The sequence below is a fragment of the Excalfactoria chinensis genome, chromosome 7 (assembly GCF_039878825.1).
Source record: "Excalfactoria chinensis isolate bCotChi1 chromosome 7, bCotChi1.hap2, whole genome shotgun sequence".
NCBI lineage: Eukaryota > Metazoa > Chordata > Aves > Galliformes > Phasianidae > Excalfactoria > Excalfactoria chinensis.
This window is the reverse complement of record NC_092831.1, coordinates 271,639-289,175: the sequence shown is the minus strand read 5'-3', so window position 1 is coordinate 289,175 and position 17,537 is coordinate 271,639. Positions and strand designations below refer to the sequence as shown.

General features: G+C 43.1%; 1 protein-coding gene across 12 annotated transcripts in view; it reads left to right on the top strand.

Moving 5' to 3' along the window:
* PKP4 (plakophilin 4) overlaps positions 1–16,921 on the top strand; it is a 60,628-nt gene extending 43,707 nt beyond the window's left edge. For all 12 annotated transcript variants that reach the window (XM_072341113.1, XM_072341112.1, XM_072341111.1 and 9 more), the window contains 15 exons: positions 36–227; positions 1,711–1,927; positions 2,999–3,131; positions 4,654–4,867; positions 5,769–5,952; positions 7,370–7,487; positions 7,960–8,151; positions 8,285–8,458; positions 9,162–9,312; positions 11,266–11,461; positions 12,781–12,865; positions 12,972–13,089; positions 14,695–14,826; positions 15,558–15,631; positions 16,192–16,921. In XM_072341113.1, the coding sequence (XP_072197214.1) occupies positions 36–227; positions 1,711–1,927; positions 2,999–3,131; positions 4,654–4,867; positions 5,769–5,952; positions 7,370–7,487; positions 7,960–8,151; positions 8,285–8,458; positions 9,162–9,312; positions 11,266–11,461; positions 12,781–12,865; positions 12,972–13,089; positions 14,695–14,826; positions 15,558–15,631; positions 16,192–16,440 (2,429 nt within the window). In that variant the 3' untranslated portion in view covers positions 16,441–16,921. The remainder of the gene's footprint in view (positions 1–35; positions 228–1,710; positions 1,928–2,998; positions 3,132–4,653; positions 4,868–5,768; positions 5,953–7,369; positions 7,488–7,959; positions 8,152–8,284; positions 8,459–9,161; positions 9,313–11,265; positions 11,462–12,780; positions 12,866–12,971; positions 13,090–14,694; positions 14,827–15,557; positions 15,632–16,191) is intronic.
* The last annotated feature ends 616 nt before the right edge of the window (positions 16,922–17,537 follow it).

The following is a 17,537-nucleotide window of genomic DNA, read 5'->3' as shown; positions in this document are numbered from 1 at the left end:
GGGCTATGTACATATTTACCTCTTCTTGGTTTCAGGCCTGAGGAGTTCATATGCTAGTCAACACAGTCAACTAGGACAGGAATTACGATCAGCTGTATCTCCTGACTTGCACATCACCCCTATCTATGAAGGCAGAACTTACTACAGTCCCGTGTACCGTAGTCCAAATCATGGAACAATTGAGCTCCACCAGGGATCCCAGTCAGCACTATATCGAACAGGGTCAGGTAGGTAAAGGGTTTACAGAGCGCTTCCATCAGCTGTACCAGAGCTGTGCTTGGTTTACATAGTGGAGCTTTTTTGGGGCCTATGGCATATAGGAGATAGATATATTTGATTTCAAAGGAGAAACTGCGTGCCACAAATCAGTGTGGGCAGGAACTAGGCTGGAGGTACTTAAATGACCAGCAGGAATTTAAAGTTTTTATGATGTTTGCAGGAAATACCTTGGGCTGTATGTCTGTGTCAAGTTAGGTTCAGAATATGTTCTTTGATGGCATGCACTCCGGTACATCCAAGCAGAGTATTTCATGACATAAACGTTTTACTGCTTGCTCTTCCATTCTCTGTGCATCATTCAAATACCAGCTGAGTGTGTCCTTTTTTACCTTTTTAAATTTATCAGGGCAGTAAAATGATAACTTGCACAACTGAATTACCTACCGTATCTTTCACAGTAGAAATACAGTTTTTACCTCCCTTCCTAGCTGAGGATCATGTCAGAATGCTACGTCTGAAGATAGTGTAGTGAAAATTAAATACTTCTGTAGTAGTTGGTAGAATTGCTACTGACAGATCATGAAGTGCATGGGCATTATTAGTAGAATTAGAACTGACTCTCTGTAAAGTATTTGTGTATTGGAGTAATTTTTAAACAGTGTGGAAACATGAGAGTTATCTAACTAAACTCTCTAGAAATATTTACGGAGAAGAGTCCAATTAATGTGTCTTGCATTTCTACATCTGAAAACTGCTTGTTTGTGCATTTCACTCCTGAAATACAAAGAGCACAGGATAGTGAAGGAGGCTTTTGCAGTTTTCCTCTCTCCCACAGCGTACAGTAGATGCAGTTTGTCAAGATATGCCAGTATATCTACCAAATACAACTAGAAATGGGAATTCTCTGCTCACTTGTCCACCTGATATCAGTTACCTTAGAAAAAAAGAAGTTACCACAACAGTTCTGCTGAGTCAGGAAGCTACATCCATGTTCCTAACTTGGAAACCATTAGCTTAATACTTTGAAATCATTCCCTTACTAGCTTTTATTTGAGGAAAATGTGCAAGTAATTGTGAAAGTAAAATGGAAAACGAACTATATAAATTTTTGTTTAATTCTTTTTCCTTTTTCTTTTTAGTACTGTTGGCAAATTGAAGTTACTGTTGGTAATTGAATTTTATTATACACCTTAAAACGTTTTGCATCCTAATTTCTCCTTAATGGCACAAGATGCATATCTCTCTTTAAATGCTCAGGCAAGCTGGGGCATAAGCCTGATTCCACCAAACCTGTATCTCTGCAGCCAGCCTCTCTGTCTTTTCTGGGATGCTGAGTAACTGTTCCCTTACAACTGGCGGCAGCTTTCAACATTGAGCACTATGCACCTTTTTTAGACTGATTTTTTTTGCTTACACTTTTAACTTTGTATTGTCTCTTCTCTTCAATAGACATTTGTTACCTGGTTTGTTTTAATACTAATTTTATACTAGGAGTTGGAAATCTGCAAAGATCATCCAGTCAGCGTAGCACACTCACATACCAAAGAAATAATTATGCTCTGAACACAACTGCTACCTATGCGGAACCCTACAGGTCAATGCAGTACCGACTGTCAGAGTCTGGCTATAACAGGCTGCAGCACACAGTGCCCGCCGATGATGGGACCACGCGATCTCCATCCATAGATAGCATTCAAAAAGACCCCAGGCAAGTCCACTTGTGCTTTCAAGAACCAAACATACTTGTTATAAGGTGATATTTACTGTCTTAGTGAGAGAAGTCTTCATATCGTTGCCGTGGGGGTGGTCACACTCTGGAACAAATCAAGGTGGCCCAGGTGTTCAAGATGCATTTAGGTAACGCGCTGCTTGTTCTTGGTTAGCCAGAAGTGATGGGGCAGTTGGGCTGGATGACCTCTGAAGGTCCCCTCAGCCAAATCATTGTTTTCTATTGTTGTTAGGGAGAAATTAATCTCAGAGTAGCGACACAAATAAGGTCAGTAACTGAACTTCCCCATTATGATGAGTGGATTCTGGGGAGACCTGACTGGCCAGGCTGCTTTAGCCTTTGAGTAGCTATTGAAGTGCTCTTCTTAGAACATCCCTTCCCTGGGTTTTTGAGAATAGAAAAACTGAAATACTACTTTTTTTTTTTTACTTTTTTTTTTTTTTTTCCTTTACAAAAAGAAGGAAATGGTGTAACAAATGTTAATGGCAGTTTTTCTAAATCTGGGCATTGGGCATAAGAATGGCTTAATGACTTGTCCTGGATTCAACTGCACAAAATCACCATGTTTAGCAAAGTTTGATTGAAATTATATCAAGTTTATATCCCTGGTTAACTCAAACCTTTTGAACTTACTGCATCTGGTGATGAACTCCTGAGATTGCACAGCTTTTGTTCAAGCACAGCTGACTTCAAATCAGAACTCTGAATGCAGAGTAAAAGATATTGCAGTGTTCACTGTGCATCTTGCGTTATATACTTCAGCTCACAGAGACTGATGTAGGTTGCAGTGTTTTAGTTGGTAGAGTTTTATCACATGGATCTGTGTTGTCAACAACCAAACTAACTCAAGCACAGAAAATGAAGGGTCCTTTTCCAGTAAGAAGACTAGAAGCTGATGTGACATAGCTGTTCTAATGTAATTGGTTTTCCTCCTACCCCCAATACTCCAGAACTGTTGTGCAATACTTAAGATATTCTACTAGTTCTACTTAGTAAATAAACACACATTTGTAACTAATGCCTTTCCTTGAATGTGTTTGTCCAACGAAGGGAGTTTGCTTGGAGAGATCCAGAACTGCCTGAGGTCATTCACATGCTGCAGCACCAGTTCCCATCGGTCCAGGCGAATGCGGCTGCCTACCTTCAGCATTTGTGCTTTGGAGATAACAAAGTGAAAACAGAGGTACTGCAGTGAGTGCACTTCTGATCTGGGGGAAGCCATAAACTAAAAGAGCAACTGGCGCACTGGTCTTTGCTTTCCTTTCTTGTTGCAACACCATATTCTGAGCCTCATGTGTTTGTTTGCTCTAGGTGTATGTCAGTATTGAAATACACGTGTGGACAGGCGTGTGCAGACAAACACACACACCTTTCCTGCATAACAGCTGGAAGTGATGTGAATAAGTCTGATGTTGGGCAGTGTAATCTAGCAGAAATGCAGAGTACATTTCTTGACACCTGTGTTCATGGAACTGTTGATGTCTGCAGACAGATTCTAAAGGAATTTGCTTTTCCATTCATATGTGGGTTTTATTTGTCATTTGCACAATAAATCCTTTGTAAATAAAACGTTGGTGTAACTTCTACAAGAAGCTAACCTAGCGCAGCTCGCTGCTGCTCAGCGGTGGTAGTTTCAATCTTCTGCTAAAGATGGCAGCCATCAGAAGATAAAGGCAGGTTTGTGGGCAGTCTTGGTGTTCTTTAAGAGGTGGGACTTCTCACATAGGAGTTCTTGCGATATTCTTCATCTGTGTACATCATTCTGTAAGATCTGGTTTGTCCTCGTTGTAATTTTGTTGTTACAGGATTCGTTTGGGAAACTTGTATTTTTTTCAAAAAAGCACAAACAACGTGGCACATTTAAGCACTCTGAGTGTGATATTAACTTCTCCATTGTATATGAAGCAGCATCTCAGTTGTTTTCCCTACTTAGCACTGGAGCGATGTGGTATTCGACATGCCTTCATGGCAGTCTGAGTACGAGGTACTGTAGGTATGTGGTACCTTACAGAGAACGTCCCCCTCAAAGCAGAGGCCAGCATTAGTTTGTTGGTTCAGTAACGTACTATTTTGTGAGTGGCTTTGGGTTGGTTTGTTTTGGTTTTGTTTGTTTGGGGTTTAATTTGTGAATGTAGTTGCCGTTCAGAGAAGAAACAGCTGCTGCATTTAAAGATACTGACTGGCTCAGCAAAACAAAAATCTCAGGAATGATTTTCTAACTCCAGTTTTATTTTGAATTATGTGCATCCAACTTCGGGTACAGGCTGGGAAAATGATCCATCTGTTGTGTCACTTGGAACTTGCATGGGTGGCATGGATGTGCAAATGTATGTCAACACAACAGCACTTCAAACATTATAAGAGAGATTAAGTGGGTTCCGAGGAGGGCCAGGAAGATGATCAGAGGGCTGGAGCACCTTTTGTACGGGGACAGGGTGAGAAAGCTGGGGCTCTTCAGCATAGGGAGGAGAAAGCTCCTGGGGGACGTTATAGCCTGCAGGAAAGCTGGGGAGGGACTTTTTATAAGGCAGGTAGTGACAGGATTAGGAGAAATGGTTTTAAACTGGAAGAGGGCAGATTTGTTCTAAATATTAGGAAGAAATTCTTCACTGTGAGACACAGGAACAGGCTGCCCAGTGAGGTTGTGGACATTCCCTCCCTGCAATGAAAGCAGCAGGTGCTGATATTCCTGTGCTGTTTCCCAGGTGTGCCGGCTGGGAGGGATCAAACACCTGGTGGATCTCCTGGATCACAGAGTCCTGGAGGTTCAGAAGAACGCGTGTGGTGCACTGAGAAACCTTGTGTATGGAAAGTCTACTGATGAAAACAAGATTGCAATGAAGAACGTTGGTGGGATCCCTGCGCTTCTACGGTTGTTAAGAAAATCTGTTGATGCAGAAATAAAAGAGCTCGTAACAGGTATGCTTTGTGTAGAGACCGGTGCAGAACTGTAGCACAGATAATGTTTCTGACGTGGATAAGACCTAGAAATAACTGGTAAGTGACTGGAATTGAGTATATTGGCTGGATTTGTATTTGAGCATTAGTATTTTGTCAATACAAAACCACACATTTTGATTAGTAGCAGATAAAACCGTTAGCACAGAAGTACAGATTCAGGGGGAGAAGTGAACCCTGTGGTTACTGCCCCAAAGCTCCGCAGTGCGTGACTGCGGTCACAGCCAGGCTGCAAATCAGCATTTCTTCTACTCTGGATCTTGAGGCAGTGCTTTCAGCTTATAGGCCACGAGTCTGGCACTTGTTGCAGGCAGAAAGCACAGGCAGAATAAACGACTTCAAGTTCTAGTCGGTGAAGGAACTCTGTTTCCTTCAGAACAAACTGGATCTGCTGAGTATTACATACATGTCAGGCTGCAGAATGAGCTGTACTTTAGGGAGGAGTTGGGTTTCTTCCCCTAAGTGAAAGAGGGAAATATTTGTTCATGAATCTGCTTGCTTTCCTTCTCAGCGTGGTGGGAGGCTCAGCTGCTGCTCTGTTAGGGCGCTCTGTGGGGGCTGTCCTCTCACCTTCCCACTCCTTCCTCAAAGAGCTTGCACCCTGGACAGCCAGCCAGGATGGGGGATGCCAAATACATCAACTTGAATAGGAGAGAATGTTACATCAGGGTGAAGAAAGTCCTATCGTGGCAGCTTTGCTGGCTATTTATGGACTGGAACCGTTAGAGTAATATTAAATTGCACTGCAAACTAAATGCATAGGCTAATTATCTTTCTCCTGTTGAAAGCAAAGTCTGTTAGGTAGCCAGTATTGCTGCATATCTGCTAGCTCTAACAACCACAATGGAAATCTCTTCTGAAGGGGTTCTCTGGAACTTGTCTTCATGTGATGCGGTGAAGATGACAATCATTAGAGACGCTCTGTCAACGCTGACAAACACTGTGATAGTGCCGCACTCCGGGTGGAACAGTGCCTCCTTTGATGATGATCACAAAATGAAATTTCAGACGTCCCTGGTTCTGCGCAACACGACGGGATGCCTGAGGTAACCTCCTGTTCTGCAGCACCCCATGGTACACAACAGCCCTGCTTCCCAGCAGCTCCTTCCTACCCTTAATCCTTAAGGCAAAATTGCTGCTGCCTTCCATTTAGTTCTAGCAATCAGGCAGCTTTCAAATTCGTTGTTTGTTTGTTTTTTTTTCTGTATTAAGAATATACGTTTTTCTGTATTAAGAGAATACGAACAGTACAAAGTCACCAAGAGGTGTTAATTGTAATGGCTAGGCATTAAATTTTGGCTATTTTTTGTATGAAGTGCAACTGATGAGTGTGCTCTTCCCATCTGAAATACCGCAGGTTTTGCACTGTGTGTATGGCTCATAGCTTCATGTGTCTCTGGTGATTCTTTGTGTAGGTATATGTTTACAGACTTTTTCTATATATACAAGTAAAGAAATGTTTGACTGTTCCCTTTGTGGATTTCTTACACAGCAGTAAGAACAGAAGTATTCTTCAGAATAATAAAATATGAAACTAAAACATCTGAAAAGAGGCATCGAGCACCTGGGGCAGTAAATGAGCCATTTCTGTTCACCTGTACGGTTGTTTATCACTTCATCACTTTTCAAACTTGCAGTAAGACCATTGTTTTTCAGTAGATACACTGGAACTGCTTTTTATTTTCTGGTAACCCTTCTACACTTCAGAATATTTTCACGTACTGTTATTTTGCACTTAATGGGTTATTTTTCAAGACAAGGTTCACACTGCTGTTGGACATTCAGTGCTAGTTTATTACCTAGAGAACACGTGTCTTCATGGAGAGCATGCAGACACAGCAGCAGCGCTGGTCTTAGCACACATCCACTCACCGCATGCATTTCAGGATTTGCAGGGTGGTTGCCTCGGAGGCAACTAATTGTCAACATACCCTTTGCTGCTTACTCTGAAGCACAGTGCAGCCTGTTCCTTTCCCCACACCCTAGTTTATACTTCTATGTATGCATATTACAGATGTCAGTGGCATTGCACCACAGAACACAGCACTGAATGGATCCAGTCTTACAAAGAGGCAGCAAAGGGTGTTTTTAACTGAGACAAGCCCACCCACCTATTGTACAGCACACATGCTGTACTTTTGTGCTACTACGACAGAGACAGCTCGTATGGAAATCGTCTGTGAGAAAGGCATTCTCTTTAGGGCTTGTTTTGTCCTCGAGTCAATTCTACCTTGAAATTATCATTTGAATCTTACTCATCACTTATGAAAGCTGGCAGGGGGTTGTTGCACCAACTGGTGTGTTTGTTTTTAACTTCTCTAAGTTATTATATTTATTATTATTATTCTATTGGGGTTTTGTTTGTTTGAAGAAAATAATGGAAAGTCACCTGCAAACTATCCGATAAATGGTGTCTGTCTGTCGGTGGGTGCACTGCATTCGTTTCTCATTTGGACTGTTTAGGAATCTAAGCTCTGCGGGGGAAGAAGCCCGGAAGCAGATGAGGTCCTGCGAAGGGCTGGTTGATTCTCTGCTCTATGTGATCCACACCTGTGTGAACACATCGGATTATGACAGCAAGGTGTGTGCCCATTTCATCTGAGGGATCCTAACGCTAACCCGTGTGTCTGTCCTGATCTCTTGGGGTTTGTGTAATGCAGTTTCTCACTGTGCTGTTTTTAACAGCTGATGGTCACTGAGCCCCAGGTTACTGACGCACAGTCACATTCAGTCGCGCAATGCAGTCATACTTTGTTCTGGACTACTCACTCCTGCCAAGTATTCATTCATTTAATAGTAAGCTCTCATGCTTTTCCTTTGCAGGTTACTAAGGCCACTATAATAGGGAAGGCTGTTGTAAATATGCTCATGTTTGCTGATTTCGGGAGAGAGATTGCAGTTTTCCCCAAAAACAAGTGTCGTAATGTCCAAGGCCCAGAATTAGTATCTGATGCTTGTGCTTTAGGATACCTGTTCATCTATGCTTAATTTGTTTGGTGTTTCATCACTACACGAGAAAGCAACAAATTACACGACATCTTTACTGCTTTCAGACAGTGGAGAACTGTGTGTGCACCCTGAGAAACCTTTCCTACCGCTTGGAGCTGGAGGTGCCTCAGGCGCGTCTGCTGGGCATCAATGAGCTGGACGACTTGTTGGGAAAGGAGTCACCAAGCAAAGACTCCGAGCCAAGCTGCTGGGGGAAAAAGAAGAAGAAGAAAAAAAAAACTTCACAGGAAGACCAGGTCTGCCTTTTTTTTATTATTGCAAATGTTTAAAATGTTTAACTAACGATGAACATAACTTGAAGAAAAACACCGTATGTTGAATGAAAATACAGAGCTTTGTTGCATTTACAAATACGTATTCGTTTCTCAGTGGGATGGAGTTGGCCCTATACCAGGATTTTCCAAGTCTCCTAAGGGGGTAGAAATGCTGTGGCACCCATCGGTGGTAAAGCCGTACCTAACGCTGCTAGCAGAAAGCTCCAATCCAGCCACTCTCGAGGGCTCTGCAGGATCTCTCCAGAATCTTTCTGCAGGCAACTGGAAGGTACCTGATTTTCCTCCTCTTTCTCTCTGGAGCGTGGCATTAGAGCTTCTGTGCTATGGAATGTTATTTCTGCAGTTAAAGGCGATGTCAAAGATGGTAGGCAGGAAGAGCGATCTGGAAACTGTATAGTCAAGATGTACATGTAATAGGCAGTAATCACACTTCATAACATCAGGACTGTGGTATGTAGTGTATTGGTTACGAGCATTAAAAAGCTGTATTTGCTTTATCATTTTCATTTCCATATATTGCTGCTAATGGCTCTCACACACAATGTGTCACAACAGCATTAGGTGAGAATACTTCATTAATGGGATGTATTTGTCACAGGGGGATGGAGAAAATGTTAATTGCTTTCTTTGCTGTAGAAAACCAGATAAGGCTGCTTCGTTTTATGCCCGCTTCAAAATTGACCCTTTTTTAGAAAAGTACTTGTCCTTCTTCAATGCTTTGTCACCTATCAGGATGTTTTGTCTGCCAGACCACTTCTTAAAATATTGTGCCACACCAGGAATGGGTGAAAAAGAGCAGAGTCAGCCCTTGTTAGTAATGATAAAAGGAACCACTTAACTGCTGACATATCATCTTTGCATTGGAAAATGTAAAGATGTCCTTAAAATACTTTGGAATTATCATCTAATGAGAGACAGTTTCAGTCAGAATGCCCCAATAGATCTGCAAGTAACGTGGAGCTCTGTTACAGTTTGCAGCATACATCCGAGCTGCTGTAAGGAAGGAGAAAGGACTGCCGATCCTTGTGGAGCTCCTGAGGATGGATAACGATAGAGTCGTTTCATCTGTGGCAACCGCCCTAAGGAACATGGCCTTAGATGTTCGGAATAAGGAGCTTATTGGTGAGTGCAGAACTGTGAGGAATAACGAATCAGTCTGACCTAATATTGGAAGAGTACAACGTGAGATTCTACCAATAGAAACAGCATACTTGATTCTACTGCATCACATCAATTGTGCCCCAGAAGTTAATTTTTTTGACAGCAGGAGCTTTTCAGAGTCATACTGTTGGTTTGGTTTGCCTTTAGCCATCGTGCATGCCAGTCTCTTCTCAGTGGGCTGAAGTGACCTCAGATGAACTGGACAGGAAACTGTCAGCACAAAATATGATGGAAAATACAACTCTGCTTCCTTGGAGCTAATAAAGGGAAGCCTTCTCAGAGGGCTTCAAGGTCCCTCGTGTACACTAACAGAAGAGGACAGCCCCGCTGCCAGCACACCAGTAAATACTTTAATAGTGCTGGATAGGGGGAGAGGGGAAAAATCCTCTCCTAGTGAAATATTTCCACCAAAACCCAGATGTAGAGCACTATATGCATGACTTCGCTGAATTCAGTAATCGGTAAGGATGCTTGCTAGAAGAACTTACTGCTTTCCTTCTGACAGTGTTAATATTTAACATTTAAAGTTCTCATCTATGCCTCTCACATCTACCCTTTAAAAACAAAAGTGAAAACTTCCCCTGCCTTGGTCAGAAATCTGTCTCCCTTGGCAAGTGTTGAGCACACCTCGCTCCTGCAGCCCAAAGGAACCTGCGAACTCAGGTCAAGACGTAAAGATGTTTGATTTTTGTAACTGGAATTTTCTGTATTGTAGGCTAATGGGGCAAGCATGCATGCAGTAATTATTTATGCAGATAAGAGATGGCTACTCTCAAAAACATAAATGCAGCTGTAAATTATGTACTTCTGGAGCTTTCCCACCTGTGATAATCTGTTCTCAGAACTTCTCCTTCCCCTCATGGCAGAACTTGTCAGTTAGGAACGTCCCTCTTCCTGTGCTCTCTCCGTCAGCTATCACAGGGTTATCGGCTTTCCAGGCATAAAACATTCTGAGACACAAAGTGAGTCAGAAACAAGCCTGTGCCAGTGCCCTTTTTATACAGCTTCATCACCATTGGTCAGTGCGGAGCTCTTGGCTTTCAGCGATCAAAACTCTGGGGTAAAAAGGTTATTTGACAGAACGGGCACTCTAACAAATAGCAGTATAAGGTGCTGTGTGGCAGGGTGTGTTGCTCAGCTTCCCAAAACACTGGCAGTGACAGAGCAGTACTGTGCACAGCGCTGGCGGTGGTACCTTTCCACTGTTTGAAAAGGAATTGCCTTTGTGCACAGAATTCATTTTTGGGTAACATTTTTCCCCAGACACGTTGTGCAAATAGATGGCAAAGGGCTTTGAGGAAGGCTTATTCGTCAAGCACCGTGACGTACAAATGCAAGTCAGCAAAAGCAATTAGTAATCGCTTAATTATCAACACAACCTAAACAGTAAAAGAAAAAACCACTTCAGCTTTACTTGATTTCCTTTGATTGCAGCGCGATTATTCCTGTCAGTCAGTAATTGAAGCCGAAGGAGATGAGATCTGATCTCTTGTGGGTGACAAACAGGGTGAACAGAATGTCTGAAGGAAGGCAGCCCTCATGACTGTAAGGATTTCCTTAGCGCCCCCATAAATGAAGCCGAGGGATGTACACGGCTCCTCAGATCACGTGAAATAATGTTGTGTTTTCTCTTGAACAATTCTGCTTTCTCCAAATAATCTGCTTCCAGGTGCTCCAGTTTTAATACCAAAATGCAGGTTTTTAAGCCAGACTGAGAGAAGGGGAAAAAAAACAAACGTGATCTCTGCTCTCTCTTGCCTGTGTAAAGTGTGAAGTCTTGGAGTTCTTCTGTGGATTTGATCCCATGTTCCGTTTGGCTGCTTTCAAATGCAATTTATTGATGAGTCTTAGAATGTCAAACCTGCAGTAGCAGAACAGACGTTCTGATGTGGTTCTGTTGGTGGGTTGCTGCAGGTAAATATGCTATGCGAGATCTGGTGAACCGACTGCCAGGAGGCAATGGCCCAAGCATACTGTCTGATGAGACCGTGGCTGCAATCTGCTGTGCGCTGCATGAGGTCACCAGCAAGAACATGGAGAATGCCAAAGCCCTCGCTGATACTGGGGGAATAGAAAAGCTGGTGAACATAACGAAAGGAAGAGGTGACAGGCAAGTGGGCAACAATTTCATACGTCATCTGCATATTTCATTCCAAATGCCTGAGGATGTGGGTAACCAGGGGTGGGGGAGGTTAAAAATACAAATAAGTGTTAGAAAAATCTGTTCTTTTTTTTATCGTCCTGATCTGAGTAGCTACCAAGTCTGGGTCACACTGGACAGACGAGGCAGTTGGTCTGATACCTGCCATTCTTTTACAGTGTATTCACGGCTTTTGGAGGCTATTACAGGTGCAGGCAATAATTACATTAATGGCGTCTATTCAGGAAAAATGGTATTTCAAACTTTTCTTTTGAACACCTACAACATTAATAGAGTATTTAGAGCTCTTTGAAATCAGGATATGTTTACACCTTCGTCAGGGTATCACAGTAACTGTTAATTATATCCAGCATGGCCAGCTGTTAGCCGGTGAGGAAAACCTGAGGAGAAACAGTAACCTCTCCATTGGGATTGTCTGGAATAGAACTGCCAGTGCTGGCTGATGGGTTCTGGCTGCCTGCAGCCTGGTGAGGGTCTGTCTGTGCCATGCAGCCTGCTGTGCTGGGGGCTTGACAGGGCACTGTGGGCAGTAGCACTGAAACCCTCCAGAAGTGGGTGGGCAGCAGAGCATCACGTCATGGGAGTGCCGCAGTGTCTGAGCCATGCAGCGCCAGCACCAAGCCAGCCTCAGGGAGCCCCTGTAGCTCTGATCAGGATCTCTGCTCTGAGCTGCTCCGCATGTCTGATGGAACTCGTGCTGGCAGGACTCTTGTATAAAGCAGGAAGTCTCAGATCTCCCTTCTGTGGCCAGCAGAAAGCTTATTTACTGACCAAACTGCTCCTGTGGTAATGCAGCACGGGTTGGAGAACCGAGTCCCACTCGGAGGATGTCGGGACACATTCAGTACCAACTCCTTGTAATTTGTTTGCTGTTTTTCTACTGCTGGGAACATTGCGTAAGGATTTGAAGTGTGTAGTCTTAGTTTATGTGAGACGTACTAAACAAGTCTTAGTTTTTGTGAGATGTACTAAACAATGTTTCTTATCACCACGTTTTATTTCTGGATATGGTGACTATCTGTATTCCTCACTTGGGTGACCCGAGGAGAGAATTTCTAGGCTGAAGAGGGAATTAACTGTCATGTCAGAGTGTGCACAGCCTCTGCTGAGCCCACCGGCACTGCTGGACTGCAGGCACCACAACTAAGAGCCGGCTTTGTTCAGCTGCAGGGCTTAGGCTCTTCCATGGCCCTGGAACACCATTCAACACCATTCTGTTGAAGTGGAGCTCATGCTTTCTACTGATGCAATTATCTTTATTTCCATAGATCTTCACTGAAAGTTGTCAAGGCAGCTGCTCAGGTGCTGAATACGTTGTGGCAGTATCGAGACCTTCGCAGCATTTATAAGAAGGTAGGTTGCAAAATTAGCTTCATTGGAAAAGTGTTGCATAAAAGCTCCCAAGCTTTTTTTGGTGTGAAGCAATAATTTGTGTTTGTCGCTTTTTACCACTGCACAGGACGGATGGAATCAGAGTCACTTCATTACACCGGTGTCGACACTGGAACGAGAAAGATTCAAATCCCATCCCTCGTTATCAACAGCAAACCAGCAGATGTCGCCGGTCATACAGTCAGGTCAGTGGAGACACACGGAGATCTACTGCAGGGATACCTTGTATCTACTGCAGGGATACCTTGTATCTCATTGAACGCTCATGGCCTTTTGTTGACTTCTCATTCTAAAGCACTGGGGCCATGCTGCCTCTTCTCTGTATTTAACCCTACAACCAGCAGCACACAGGTGCTGTTACCCTGTCTGATACTGCTGGCAGGTTCCAACCCCACAGTGTGTGAGCAGCTCCATTCTGCAGTGGGACAGAGCACACTTTGAAGTGAATGTCCCCTTTCACTCCTTAATGACAAAAGCTCAGACAGACTCACAGTGTGTGCACTGTATCCCTTTGGGACCAGAGTCAGATGCTGTGCTTCCAGAGCACCCGCAGACCCCAGCTGATGGCAGGCATGCAGCCTGTAGGACCAGATTAGATGTAGTGCTAAGTGAAGCTCAGTGCACACTGTACTGATGTACACTGTGGGGCATCTGGACTTTGTCACTGTTTCCCTCTACAGAATCACTGCTTTTCAGCTGCGTCGCATTGTAGGTCAGGCCTCGTACTTAAAAGCACAGAGAGCAAACCCACTAGTGAAGGACGTGGTTTTGTTCCATTAGAATGAGCAAAACAAATAGAACAGATCTTACTCTTCTGACTCCTGACTGTTGCAGTAAGCTCCCTTTGTTCCTTCAGCATCCCCAGGAGCAGGATTTAGATCTCTGTGACAGGAATACCATGCCAGGCTTTCACTGGGTTTAGCGTTTTATTTCATGCAATTTGCCCTTCTGTTTTTATGCAAATAGCTCTCTTAATACTGAGAAAAATACTTTTACCATTTGCTAAAATAACTGACCAGCTCCTACAATGCAGTTGGCTAATTACTTACATAAGTAAAAGGAACGACCCTCACACACACCTTTGTGAAACAGGTGACTGAACAACAGGGATTGAGGCAGGGATTTATTTGGCCGTCAACCTTATGCTGTAGTGACTCAAGGAAAGACAGCACACCCTTCATGCCCAGAGTTCCTCTCAGCCTCCACCATACAACACACAGGTCTGATGTTTTTGGTGTCATAAAACAGTAGACGATAGTCTTCAGTTCTAGATCTTCTTGTTCAGTCACATGTTCAGTTTTCTCCCAGCCCTTTGGGATTCTGAGAGATTGTCCTGAACATCCCTTTGTCTCTCTCCAACCTCATGATACCAAAGGCAGCTTCTACATACTCTTAAATCTACATGCTAAGTTGCACATACTGGTATCAAAACTGCACCTTGAATCTGTGGACTGTTCAGGCCACGTATCTACAGCCAGAACCAAAAACACGTTCAAGACAATTCTCCAGAAGTCATGCCCAAAATGAAATGGGTTTGCTCTCTTATTTCAAATCATTATGGGGTGGTGAATGCTCGTAAAAGTATCAGTGATAATCCCATGGTGCACTGTTGATAGCTCTCGCCATTGCAGCCCTTCATACAGGAAAGGCAATACACTGATTCTGACCATTACCCATGAGTTTGCTCATCTCATTTGCCGATGCTTGGAGAAGGAAAGGATGAGAAGAGAGAAGGTCAGGTTTGAGAGAGATGATCAGTCTGTGCAGTAACAGCCTTTCTTTCTTATCAGTTGGCAGCACATCTTCATCACCGGCTTTATTAGGAATTAGAGAACCCCGCTCCGAATACGATCGAACGCAGCCTTCTATGCAGTATTACACCAACCACGGCGACATCATCACTCATAAAGACATGTATACTGGTAGGTACTAGCTAGGTGACCTCACGGCTGGAATAAGGAAATATTCCTTCTATGTGGGGTTCCTGCAATCGTAATATGGACAGCTGTGTTAGCAGAAATGTTGCTTTTAATGTTGTTTTCACTTTTATTTGTTGCACGAGGAACAAAAGAGGTTTTTCGTATCTCTCTGCTGTTTTCTTTAAAAAGACAGACAGAATAACAGATAGTCTTTGAGGCCCCTTCCAAACCAAGCCATTTTTTGATTCTCTGAATAAGGGGAGATCTGTTTATGTACTGGAAGACGGGGGGGTTGGAAAACTTATTTTAGTTTCAAACTCTGTTACAGATAATCACTTTATTATACACTTTCTACGTCAGAATCAAACGTTGTTTTCCTGTGCATATATATTGTTATGTATGTATAAAGCTATACTGGGATTTCAAACTTCCCTGATTTTGCTTTTCCTTCTTCCAGACACAAAATAAGAGACGTCAGTAAATAGGGAGAAATAATTTCCTCCTTTTAAAGGTTTTCAGCAGCGCACATGTGTGGGGAAAAGAAAAAAAGCACTGGGGTTTGTGCTTAACTACTGCTGAGGGATACAATTCTCTTGTACCTTATTGTATTGGTAGTAAACTGTAAGATCTGCAGACTTAATTGTTGGAGTGCGACGTAATTTTTCTAGATCAAATAAAAGCACAAGGACAAACAAATTAAGAGAGAAGATAATGCCAAACCTATTTCCTCACAGGCTCCAGCAAAACGTCACCCATTTATATCAGTTCCTATTCCTCACCAGCCAGAGAGCAGAACAGGCGGCTACAGGTGAGTCTGAAATTTTGTTCTGAAGTGATATTGAAATGACTCGACTCAGCTTATAGTGTTTTAATGGGACCTTAAAGAGCTTGCCTTCACTTTGTGAGGTCAGAGTGATTCTGTGGAGAGTATCTACATGGCTGAGCAGTACAGTGCTCAGAAGTACGTGAGCTGTTGCCATCTTACCGCTGTGTTCTGCTTCGATAGTCCCTCATCTTAGCATGTTTGTAGCACAGTTGGATCTCAGACCCCTTTTCTGACTTGGCAGATATTTTTGGTAGCTATGGTCAGGTTCTGTATCTTCTACGCGTGCCCGGAAAGCACAGCTGTGGATTGTTAGTGGCTTTGCAGTGGATGCAGGCAGTGACCTTTAGACAGGCTGAGGGGTTTTCCCTGCATTAGTTTTACCTGGAGCCTTCAGGGCATTTCACGCAGTTGTGGTCATTGGAAGAGCTCCACTTAACTACTCAGGGAAAGCTTTGTGTGTGATGCGCATAAGCTCTAGAAACAAGCATTTTCTCCGTTTAATTACATCTTAAAAGTTCATTTTCCTTTCGCATTGTAAACAGCATCAGCAACTGTACTACAGCCAGGAAGATACCAACAGAAAAAACTGCGACGCGTACAGGTTGTACCTGCAGTCCCCACACAGCTACGAGGACCCATACTTTGATGATCGAGTTCACTTTCCTGCTAATTCAGACTACGCAACACAGTATGGACTGAAATCAACCACAAATTATGTAGACTTTTATTCCACCAGACGATCTTCTTATAGGGCAGAACAGTACCCGGGTTCACCTGACTCCTGGGTGTAGCAGCAAAGGAAAAAAAAACAGCAGTACGTTTCTCATCGTGCTTGAGAAGAAATGGAGTGGCCTCGTTTGATGTCCCGGTTATGAAATCTGAAGGTGAAATTAAAGAGGAGACAAGGAAGTCTTTTGGTTGGGGTTTTGGAGGGCATTTGGCTTTGGTTTGGGTTTTTTTGTTTTAGGTTTTGCTGGGGGCTTTTTTTTTTTGAGTGAAGAACTGTCAGAGAGAAAAACTGGAAGGGATGTTTCTTTGCTCTGTTTAGATGTTAGGTATTATCACTTGTAGCTTCTGTAGTCTGGTGAGGGTGTGGGCGATGTGACGAAAGGCTTGAGGATGGAGTAAAATGAATTGGAAAGTGTGTAGGTCAGAGCAAATTAAGCCTGTTTTTTATGTGAATAAAAGTCTTGTTCTGATAGTTTGTACAGAAAAAAATAAAATGGATGCCCTTGTTTTATTGATATTACTAAATGTCGAGATTGTATGCTATTATGTCGTGTAAATTTCTTTCATTGGTGTAAATATGGAAATGCCACATTGGTTCCAAGTGCCATCCAGTTGTAATGCAGTGTGTCATTTTGAAAGAGATTTGAAACATCGTACACAAAAAAGAAATAAATTCCAAGGAAATGTTATAAATTTTCAAATATATCCAATTAACAGCGTAATTTTGAAGCACAAGGTCCCGCTCAGCATTCCCGCACCTCCCCCATCCCCATTCTCTGCATATTTCATACAAAAACAAACAAAAACTTCACTGCCATTTTCTATGCACATGGAAGAACAATAAATATGGAAGTCTCATCCATGGAAAGCTGGTCCCTGTTCTTTTATTGTAGTTATTTTTGGCGTGTGGTATTTCAGAACCAAATGCTGGCAATGCAAAGTGCAGCTGCTGTTTTTTATCAGGTTAAACGTATCAGAACCACTTTGGCCATTGTCTCAGCATTCCACGGCGTGTCCCAAAGGTGTCGGGCTGGCACACCACAGCATGAAGTTATGTCCTGCTCACCCTTTATTCCCCGATTAATTTGGCTGCAGACCACTGGGGTTTGTTGCAACTTCTTCCCAGCACTCCTCTGCTGCTCCCCTTGTTCCCCCCACT